Source organism: Echinops telfairi, unplaced genomic scaffold (assembly GCF_000313985.2).
Source record: "Echinops telfairi isolate 266 unplaced genomic scaffold, ASM31398v2 ScPeMD7_655;HRSCAF=1070, whole genome shotgun sequence".
Taxonomy (NCBI): Eukaryota; Metazoa; Chordata; class Mammalia; order Afrosoricida; family Tenrecidae; genus Echinops; species Echinops telfairi.
The window spans coordinates 3,715,480-3,727,182 of NW_022104553.1; the positions used below are offsets into that span (position 1 = coordinate 3,715,480).

At 44.3% G+C, this 11,703-nt stretch overlaps 1 protein-coding gene across 1 annotated transcript in view; it reads right to left on the reverse strand.

Annotated features, from left to right (window-relative positions):
• Positions 1-1,999: 1,999 nt before the first annotated feature.
• The window catches only part of PSMG4 (proteasome assembly chaperone 4), a 14,498-nt gene continuing 4,794 nt past the window's right edge, over positions 2,000-11,703 (reverse strand). The window contains exons 2-3 of the mRNA XM_004711649.2: positions 3,939-4,014; positions 2,000-2,192 (exon numbers count right to left, since the gene is read on the reverse strand). Of these exons, the coding sequence (XP_004711706.1) occupies positions 2,071-2,192; positions 3,939-4,014 (198 nt within the window). The 3' untranslated portion in view covers positions 2,000-2,070. The remainder of the gene's footprint in view (positions 2,193-3,938; positions 4,015-11,703) is intronic.

Below are 11,703 nucleotides of genomic sequence, written 5' to 3' on the forward strand. Positions count from 1 at the left end.
TCACAGGTTAGGAAAAGTTCACAGATGGGAATACGCAGTGGAGCTGGGCAAAAACCAGGGCCAGAGAGAAGCCCTGAGAGTGGGTTAGCCTTGTCAAATAGCAAACTAGAGTTTCTATTAAAATTAAAACCAAAATTGAAAACAGATCAATCTGAAGTGACAAGACAATAGCAAGTTTGGATTTTACAAAGCTAAATCATCTATCTTCTAACAGATTTCTTAGAGCTAACAGTAAGCTGTGCATTCTTCTGAGGCTATCCTCGGAATAGCTACTGGCAAACATTGCTTAACATGCCATAGGCCTGCCACTTCTATTTGCTACTAGTAGTTACATTTCACAGGAAATTACTGCTTTAAAATGATAGGTTGTATGCTGAGGAAGGCAAAAAGGAGGATTTGGGGCAAGTTTAATTCAACAGTAGAGTTTTTATTTAGCATTCATTTTTTAAGTAATGGTATCTGTTTTAGAATGCCCTCACATAGCTGGCTAGAACTAACTGAGCTGGAGTAAAGAACTTAAAATCTACATTCTAATATGGTCTCAAATATTTGCAAACATTTTAAAACTTTTTCTAAAGAATTCCTTTAAAAAAATTACTATTACAACCTTTGCTTAGCCTGCCAAGAAAACAATTCCTTCTTTTTATCTAGTTTAAACTCTACCATTTCCCAAGCCTCTCTATAAACATGTCTGGAAAATAGCTATAAGCTGCTTCTCTCAAAGTTGATGATAAACCGAAAACGGGCTAGTGTTTTTATAAACAAATGTGAGTATGGCCTATACCCTAAGCGGAAGAGTCTCTCATGCCAAGCACTAGAATTTTGGGGGCCTTGTACAGACTCCACTTACAGGAAGACAAAGGACATGAAAAAACACCCCCTTTGACAAAATAATAATTTATAAATTATCAAGGGTTCGTGAGGGAAGGGCGGCGGGGAGGGAGGGGAAAATGAGGAGCTGATACCACAGGCTCACAAAAATGTTTTGAGAATGATGGCAACAAATGTACAAATGTGTTTGGTGGATGGATTGTGATGAGTTGTACGAGCTCCCAATAAAATGATTTTAAAAAGAAAAAAGAACACCTCGCCCCCACCCTAGAATACATTAGAATGCAGTACTGCTTTAATTCTAATTAGTAGTGTGCACAATTTCACAGCCCTAGTTAATGTAGGCATTCGATCCCAACAAAGCTTCACTGTAACCCCTTCTATCACTGAACAGTGAGGAAAACTGCACACTACTGGTTTTGCTTTCCTCCCTCCCTGGATGACTTCATATGAGCCTCTGGTCTAAACATGGTGGGGGGAAGCTGCAAATGCACAAGATGCCCATTTAGTGACTAGGGGCTTAAAAGTCCATGAGAAGTCCTCTAAGGGTCTGGTCTCGCCCCATCCAGAGCAAAGAAGAGTAAATAAAATCAGGCACATGGAAACCATTAATCCAATGGGCCATGCACACCACAGACTCTATGACCCTGAGATCAGAGCTGCATGGTGCCCTGCTACACGTGCTGCCAGCTTAGAAAGGGGTCACAATGAGGTCCTGGGTAAAGCTGGAGAAAATGTGGAACAAACGCAAACTAAATAAATAAATCCTTACTGGTCTGAAGCTGGTGGAACTTCCAAGACTATGGCCCTATATCACCCTATAGCCCTTTACGACACCTCAGGCTCGATTTCCAGCCAAACAACAGGCCTGTAGGGTCACTAGGGAAGTAGTCTCCCTGACCAACTAACCATGCAAGACCAAAGGGCAGCATTTGCCCAGGAATAAAGCTGAGAAGGCCGGAAGGGATAGGACAGGACAACGGGAACCAGGGAGAGAGTTAGAAGAGTGCTGTTACATTGTGGGATTACAATGTCCTGAAGAAAAGTGTGTTCAATGAATCAAATTATTGAATGGAAAACCAATCTCTTCTGTAAACTTTCACCCAAATCACAATCAAAAGTTTAAAATAAAAACTCAGGTCAAAATGCAGACATATACCAATGCACATCAGACTGAACTAAAGATTTATTTAAGATTATATCGTACATAAGTTACAAAACCTCACTTCTGCTACCCAGCTAAAACTTTTCAGGAAAAGCAGCCATTTCTTCCTTGATCCTGTTTTCTACAAGTAACGTGAAGCTGCTGTCTGTGTTCTGAAGATTATAGCTGACAAACACCTGCTTGTTGGTCTTCCTGGCTACAAAAAAGACGACAATTGACACGTCAGTGAACCGTTTCTGCAGGTCTTAGTTCTATATAGGGTGATATAGGGCACAACTACCTTCAAACTAAGAACGCCAGGGAGAGAACACTGGTCAAGGTAAACAGGGAACTTTTCATTTTATGACCCTTCACAAACAGCCGAATGCCAATGACACCCACCCCTTGTCTCTAGAGCAGTGATTCTCAACCTGTGGTTTCCCGGCCCCATTGGGGGTTGAACGACTCTTTTACCCGGGTCACCTAAGACCATCGGAAAACACATTTCCCATGGCCTTAAGAACCAAGACACCACTCCGAACGAGTCCGCCCACATGCAGATCCGCCTACATATGAGAACCAGGCATGAAGACTGTTACCCATGCTACACCATGCTTCAAGACAAAATTTCATTTATTTGTAATTAGAAATAAATATTTCACCACATATAATTACATATTGTTTTTTGTGATTGATCACTATGCTTTAATTATGTTCAATTTGTAACGATGAAAATACATCCTGCATATCAGATATTTACATTAGGATTCCTAACAGTAGCAAAATGACAGTGATGAAGTAGCAATGAAAACAATGTGATGGTTGGGGGTCACCACCACATGAGGAACTGTATGACAGGGTTGCGGCATGAGGAAGGTGGAGAACCACTGCTCTAGAGGTTCTCAAAGTGTGGTCCCCAGACAGCAGCACCAGCGTCATCGTGGAACTTACTAAGTGCCACTGAGTTGCCGTCAAGTCGGCCCGGACCCATAGCGACTCTGCACAGTGGAAGAAAACACTCCTGTCCTGCTCCATCCTCACTCACAGTTCTTCCCATGCCTGAGCCCACTGATGCAGCCACTGCGTCCGTCCATCTCCTGGAGGGCCTTCCTCCTTTTCACTGCCCCTCCACTTTACCAATCATGATGTCCTTCTCCAGGGACTGGTCTCTCCTGATAATATGCCCAAAGCGTGTTTAGCTCGTAGTGACCTTGTACAAAACACTGCCGGTCCTGTGTCATCCTGACAGGACATTTCCTCATGGCCCTGTAGTAGGAGCTACTCCCAATCAGAGTCTAGGCTCAATTCCCTAGGTACTCCCACACCAGAACTAGGTGAGGGTTAGGGCACTAGCTGAAAGTGGAGCTGAGGACGCAGGAAGGGTCCAAGAGAAAGTAGAGGTGCCTCCCTGTTGGCAGATGTCGAGAATTGTGACTGCTTAGTGACCAGTCACACTCAGCAGGGCACTTGTGTCTGCACCCGGCTCTGATGTGTACAGGTGGCCGTCCTTGCACTCATGCTGTTTGCTCCTCCCCACTCCCTCCTCACCCATCAGCCAGGTCCCTTGCGCCTCTCTAGCCCCAGAGAGCAGCACACCAAGACGCAGAGTTATCTTTCCTGTCTGGTTAGGACACCTCCTCAGGCCCTTACTGAAAAGGCATAGGAGGTGCCCTAAAGCCTAAGACCGTGGCACCGCCTCCTGCCAGCTCTGGAATAGTCCTGGGGGTGAGGTGAATGCACTCATGGGCGGGACAAAACAGCGATGTCCCTCATCAGCTGCTTGGCAGCAGTGAGCTTCAAGTGCCCAGCTAACATGCCTGTGCTAACCTAGAGGAGGCACGGATTTCTCTCGGAATGCAGCTCCTTGACTGCTCTGTAATTTGCTTCCGATTTCATGAAAGTGGTTCTGCTCTCACAGGAAATGGGCACGTTGCTTGGCAGCACCAGGCCTGCCAGTACGTACCCAAACGCTGAGCTAAGCCAGTGGATGTGGTGTCAGAAGTGTCTCCAAGGAGGGAGGTGGACACAGGGATGGAGTCCTAAAAAAAACAGAGAACTTGTTACTCCTCCCTCAAGGAAGACCCCAAGTGTCTGCTGCTGGCTTGCTCCCAGAGGAGGCAGGGACAGGTTCTGAAAGATCAGAGAGCATTCCCCAAGAAAAAGAAGACTTGCACAGTTGTAACTCAAGTTTTACCTAACGTAACTAGAAAACCCTCCTTACAAAATGTCATTAAAGTATTGTACATAATGCAGTCTCTCTGGAATTCTTATAACTTGCTACATGGCTTAAAAGCAGACAGGTTGGATGTGGAAGTCACCTACCAGGGCCAGATAATGCCGCGAGTCTTCTCCTATTTATCTGTTAGTAATGAAAAGACAGGCCCTGCAATCTAGTTAGTCTACAAAGACATCCCGACTCTGACCTAAGACTTACATGAACCTTGCTGTCTGTTGGTAAAGGCCTAGTGGTGCGGTGGTTACACACTGTGTCGCTCGCCCTAAGGTCAACAGTTCGAAACCACCAACCATTCTGTGGGAGAAAGACGGAGCTTTCTACTCCCGTCAAGAGTAACAGTCTCGGGAACTCAGGGGCAGTTCTACCCTGTCCTGCGGGGTTGCTACGAGTTGGCATTGACCGGATGGCAGCAAGTTTGGTTTGTGAGTAGTGTTCTATTTGCTTGATCGAGGTCAACAATTGTTTCTTGTGGTTACCCTAAAACCCCAGTTAATGTAAAGCATGGCTCTTCCAAAGCCAAAGGTATATATTTTCTATGTATTCTGATTTCAAACAGGACACCACACTCTGTTTTGCACTGCTCTGCTGTGGTCTCCTTGCTGATAGACCTTTTAAATAAAACTATCTTTCTTCCTTTCAGAGTGTGTAATTGGCTGCACCACTTCAGGGTAAAATAACGCATTTCAGATGGCACAGTGCCAAGGAACAGGGGGGTTTTACCCCTGTAGTCACTAAAGTAGGAATACTCTTCAGAGAAAAAATGTGTGCCATTCATGAAGCTCCAGGACAAACTCAAAATACGAAGTTCGAGTAGGAAACCCAACGCTCACTAGAGGCCACGGGGCAGCCAGGAGGAAAGCAAACAAGCCATAATAAGCGAACTTTAAACCCAGAGCAGGCACCTTGAGCCTCCTCCCCACAGAGCAGCTACCAGTGAAAGACACAGAAAGGCCTGCCACCCTCTGTGTGTCTAACTGGGACGAGAGCAGCCTTTACTAGACACAGCTCCATTCTCACAGGCTCACCAAGGTTCTGCAAGTTCAACAAGGTCCTTGTGACTTAGAAAATGGGCACCAGCTACCAGCTTCCAAAGGATGAAAATAAAACTTCTCATTATGCTGGGCCAGTACTCATTTCAGATAAGCAATAAAGTAGAGGAATATAAAGGAATACATATAAAACTAAAAAGAATATTAAAAATGCTAAAATCAATAAATATGGCCCTTCTGAAATCTAGAAGTATCTCCAATGACTTTGAAGGTAACCTCCCTAACTACTAAAAGGGCCCAGCTTAGAGAAAATAGCCCCTAGTTGCACAAACCCTTAAGCATGCAACTCTACTCAAAGGCTGGCAGTCTGAACCACTCTGAGGTGCATTGGAAGCCAGGCCTGGAGCTGATTCCCAAAGGCCACAGTTTGAAAATCCCATGGAGCATGGCTCAACTCTGACGCACATGAATCAGAACCGACTCAATGGCAACAACAAGCTTCAAAGAAAAAGGAAAAACAAACCAAAAAAACCCAACTTGCAATATGGCTCAAACGCCTTTTATTAAAATAGCAGCTTTCAAGAAGAAACGGCTTTGCTAAGATGTTGTCAAGTGTCAAGTGGCATGGCTTTTGCACGGGCACAGTTTGGAAAGGAAATAAGAGGCTCTAGGGTTTTTGCCTTCTCCCACCTTCAAGGCTCACACAGCTAAAATCAGCAGCAAACGGTGAGAAGAAACAGGTCAGAGAGGGACTCATCAAATAACTGCGATGCAGACAGAACTTGTAAAAGGCCTTAAAAGCTGATCAAAAAACATAGGGTACTAAATAAATTGAAGGACAGTTGTGTTCACAAATTATACTCAATATTGTTAAAATGTCACTTCCACCCAAAGCAATGTACAGATTCAACACATACTGATCCACACCCCAACAGCATTCTGAGTAAAATTGGGTTACACATTGGGCTGCTAATCTGCAAACTCGGCAGTTCAAAACCACCACCTGCTCCATGAGAAATAGAGGAAGCGTTCTCCTCCATAAAGGTCTACAATCTCAGAAGCACCCAAGGGCAGCTCTACCTTTAAGGCTGCTGTGCGTCAGCGAACTGGATGGCAGGGCGTTCAGTACTTTGAAACCCTTCAACTTAGAGGGCACTGCAAGGGACCTCAGAGAGGCAACGCAACATTGAAAAATAAGAACAAAATAGGGAGACTTACGTTCACCAGTTTCAAAACTTACTATCCCAAAGCTGTTTTGAGGGTTGTCACGGAGCTGATTCCAACTCTTGGAGACTCCACGTGCTAGAAAAAGGGCTCCATGGGGTTTTCTGGCTGAAATCTCAACAGCAGTGCTTTCTCGGGCCTTTTTTCCTGGGCTACCACTAATTGGGTCCAACTGCCAACCCTCCAATTAGTAGTCCAACATAAACCATTGTGCCACCTAGAGACCATACCACAAGATGACAGTAATCAAAAGTCTCATACTGGTGTAAGGATAGACACTTAAGCCAATGGGACAGAACTGAGAGTCCAACACAAACCATAGATCTATGGCCAATTAACTTCAGCAAGTCATCTTCTAAGGGGAGGTGGGAAAAAAAACCAGATGGTGCTAGGGAAACTGGATCTCCACATGTAAAAGAATAAAGTTGGACTTATGCCCCACACAAATTAACTCAAAATTGATCAGTAATCTAAATGTAAAGGCTGCAACCACAAAACTTAGAAGAAAACAAGGGTTGTGTCTCCAAGATATATTTCAGAATAAAGTCTTAGCTACAACACCAAAAGCATGTACAAAAAAATAAAAATAATAATACACAGGAAACAAATTGGAATTCCTCACTTTCCTTCGCTCTCTCCTTTTGGTGGGGTTTCTTGTGCGGTACCAAGAAACGCCATCTGGAAGGCCCCGGTTGGATGTCATAGGGAAGCAGGCAGTGAGTAGCATGGTCTACTTAGCTAGTTTGTGAAACTCAACATTAGACCTTCACCCAAATGGCGCCTATTTAGATGAAAGGTGCATGTAAGTCAGCAATGGAGGTAGATGAGCAGCCATTTTGAGGGTCTCTGGCGTTGTGGTTATGAATTGGGTTGTTAAAAGCAGGGTCAGCAGTTCAAAACCACCCGATGCTGAGAGAGAGAAAACTGGGACTTTCTACTCCCGTACACAGTGTCGGAAACCACAGCTCTGCCGTGTCCTATAGGGTTGCTATGAGGGGATTAACTCAATAGCAGTGGATTTTGTTTTTCCTTTTGTTCTAACCTCCGGAGCATTTGTGCCATGTCCTTTTTCCTCCTTTAACAAAGTGCTTTCTCTGGTTTCAAGTAAACTGTCCCTCTAGAGTGAAGTTTTAAAGCAAAAAATTAATTCACTTATTTTTACATCTCAATAGTATGATAAATAGAAGGTATCTTTTCTCTTTTTCCAAAGAACTCACTTTTGATTTCACAATATGTGCTGAGTTAAATTGTTTTAATATTATAAAGAATTAACAAATGTGGCTCATTTTGACAGATTCTTATATAAGTAATAACCTTAGAACAATTAAATAACAAAATTAGGTTTTACCAAATGAGCCTTACTTAAAGAACAAACACTTTTAAAGACAGTATTAGCTTAACCACTGGATGAGAAAAAGAAGTGACTAGCCTTGGGGACTGTGTTAGTCTGGGTAGACTACAGAAACAAATTCATAGACAATCATATGTGTATAACATCAGCCTATGTGATCATGAGGTGTCGACGGGAATAGACGTTCAAGAACAAGCAATCAAATTGGTGCGAAAGAGCAAGGCGTGAATAGGCAAGTGGAGACCTGTGTTAGTCTGGGTATAACTAGAGAAACAAAATCCACATAAATTCACATGTGAGTTTTATATAAAGGGTAAGGGTACATTAAGAAAGCATCCCAATCCAGTGCTATCCAAGCCCATAAGTCCAACATTAGCCCATGTGTCCGACACCAATTTACAAAGTCCTCCTCCATCTCACAAAACACATGCAATGATAACAACTGCAGGTGGAAAGCTGAATCTGTGAGCATGTAAGCATCTCAGCACTAGCAGGGGTCTCCACGTGGCTGCTCCAGCACCCAGGGCTGCATCAGGATAGGTCCATGTGGGTTCTCCTCAGGGATGTCTCGCAGGAAGTGAGCCTTGCCAGCTAAAGCAGGGAACTGACTAAGGCAGCTGCACCCTGGTCCGACCATCAGAAAGCAAGAGACCCGAGAACCAGAAAGGCAAGGCTCACTGAGCCATTTATCTCCCTGTCCTTCAATTAAACCCACATGTGCTTATCGGCCAGGTTGGCACAATAAACCTTAACTATCACAAGACCCAAAACCCACCTGGAAGATAATTGTAGAGTCCCTTACAGAAGGGCTATGCGGAAGGGGTGATATATCTAGGGTGCAGTAGAGCACTGATAAAACACATATCTTTCCTCCCCTTACATTATGATTTAGTTTTACCTCATTAATCTTCTGAGACCTGTGTATGTTCATTTGTATAATTAAGATCATTTGATGCATGAAATCCAAGATAGATGCACCCTGCAGAAATAGTAACAGAAGTAATGATTCCCTAAGGATATGGAAGGGAGTGGGAATTTGGCTAATAGCAATGATGACTATACAACTCCACTCTAAGGGAACGAATAACAGATTGGTGAATGGATACATTGGATGGTATAAGACATGGCAAAAACAAAATAACAATAATATATAATAACAAGAGTTCCTGGGGGGTAGGGTGGTGGAGGGAGGGGATAAAGGGGAGCTGATATAAAAGAGTTCAAGAAGAAACAAAAATGTTTTGAAAATGATGGTGGCAGCAATTGTACAATGATGCTTGATCTAATTGAACAATGAATTGTTTTAATATCTGTAAGAGCTCCCAATAAAATGTAAAAAAAACTAATTAAATTAAATTAATGTCAAAAGTAATAAAAAGAGAGAGGAGTTTAAGTATCAAATGGAAATACCTCAAGACTAGCGACTAAGGTCCTGCTGCTGTAGTTGTTAGTGCTATTGAGTCAGTTCTGATCCACAGCAAACCCAGGCACAACAGAATGAAACACTATCCGGTCCTGCTCCGTCCTCACAATTGTTCCATTGCTTGATCCCATTGTTGTAGCCACTGCCAACCCATCTCCATGAGGGCCTTCAGAGGGACTAGCTGCTGAAAACCTTACGTACAATGTCCCTCTGATACACATTAAACGAAAACCTGGAACCTCTTCTCTGTGGAAGAGACAAAACCCTCTAACATTGGAGATGACTGAAGAAAGCAGGCCTCTACTAGAACATCATAAACCTCCCAGGCTCCGAAGGCCCTATCAATCCCACTGTAATACTCCCATCCCCTAAAATCACGAAACCTGATGGCTGTTACAGGTCCCTCCAAGACATGAGGGCAATAAATGAGGCATCCGCTCTGTGATACCAAACTTTTATACCCTCTTATCCAAACCCCCAAGCTTCAGAATTCATCAAAGTATTAAATTTGAATGATGCATTCTTTTGCATCCCCTTACACAAAGACTCCGAATACCTTTGTGCCTTTGAGTGGGAGGGCCCAAAGGCAAACGCAGCCTCCGCTTGTTGGTCTTGGTTCCCACAAGGGTTCTGAGATTTCCCTCATTTATTTGGAGATGCTTTGGGAAAAGACCTATGGGAGCATCTTACCCTTGTATTAAGTTTCTAGGTGAACAAAATATAAAGTCTTCCTTAACAAAGCCCAAATTACACAATGACACATAAAATAGTTGAGGTTTCCCTGTGTGGACCATAATAAACTTAAGAATGGGAATACCAGAACACCTAACTGTGCTCATGTACACCCTGTACATGGATCAAGAGGCAGTTGTGTGAACAGAACAAGGAAATATCGCATGTTTCAAAGTCGGGAAAACTGCGCATCAAGGTTTTATCCTTTCACCATACTTATTCACTCGCTATGCTGAGAAAACCATCAGAGAAGCTGGAGTACATGAATGAATGTAGCATCAGGGCTGGAGGAAGGGCTTATTAACCACCTGCGGTATGTAGAGGGCACGACGGTGCTTGCTGAAAGTGAGGACTTGAAGTACTTACTGATAAAGGTATCAAGGATTGTATCCTTCAGTATGAATTACAACTCAAGATAAATGAGTTAGTTAATTGTGCCAGCCTGGCCGATAATCACATGTGGGGCTAATTGAAAGGCGGAGGGATAAATGGGTGGTGAGCCTTGCCTTTCTAGTCCTCGGGTCTCTTGCTTTGTGATGGTTGCACCAGGTGCAGCTGCCTTAGCAGTTCCCTGCTTCAGCTTGCAAGATTGACTTCCTACAAGACATCCCCAAGGAGAAGCCACATGGACCTATCCCGAGGCAGCCCTGGGTGCTGGAGCAGCCGTGTGGAGACCCCTGCTAGTGCTGAGATGCTTAGTCGTTCACTGACTCAGCTTTCCTCCTGCAGTCAGCATCATTGCCTCTGTTTTGTGAGGTGGAGGACTTTGTGGACTGGTGTTGGGTTAATGGGTTAATGTTAGACTTGTGGGCTTGGGCAGCATTGGGTTGGGATGTTTTCGTGATGCACATTTTCTTTACATAAAACTCTCTCTTCTACATGAGTTGCTGTGAATTTATTTCTCCAAAGTACCCAGACTGGACTGACCCGGTGGCTGCATCAAAAGGCTCAAACCTAAGAACCATTATGAGCATGACGCAGGACTGGACAGTGTTCTGTTCTGTTGACCAGGGGGCCACTGAGTCGGACCCACTTCAACAGCACCCAACAACATAACTCAGGGGAGAAGAATGCTACAACCCTCCTGTGAACAAGCCTCTCAGGGGATCCCCTCTCCAAGGACCCAGAGGCGACTCCCCCAGTTTCTATGTGCCGCAGGCTTTTGCCAAAGATGGATCCCAAGTTGTGTAGTCATAGCTGAATACGCAGCCCCCAAGAAAGACAACAGCCAATGCCCAGAGTGGACCACAAAGTGTGAAAGCCTACAAGAAGCTGTGACATCCTCCTCAGTGTTTGACCTCTAGACTTAGAAAACCCCTTGAGGAGTTCTAAGTCGAAAAGGAAAAAGCAGTAGCTACAGGGTTGCTGGCCCAAAGAGTAGGGCCTGGGCTTCAGCCAGTGGTTTACTCATCAGAACAGTTCCGTTAAGGTAGCTACCGGACGGCTAGGGCTGTTGGTGGGTGGTAGCAGTCACTACCTTATTAGTAAATAAGGCATCCAAACTCTCATTAGGCCAACCAACTGAAGTGTACACACCGCACCACGTACAAGCAGTCCTACATGTCAAAGGAGACAGGTGGGTAACAGGAGGAATGTTGGACAATAGGGAAAAGCAACCAAACGTAACCACCATCAAAGCCAATTCGGACACACAAAGTAACCGTGTAGGGCAGGGTCAAACTGTCGCTATGGGTTTCCCAGTCTTTAACTCTTTAAGAGAGCACAAAGCCCCACCTTTCTCCTGAGAAGCAGCTGGTGGTTTTGAATTGCTGA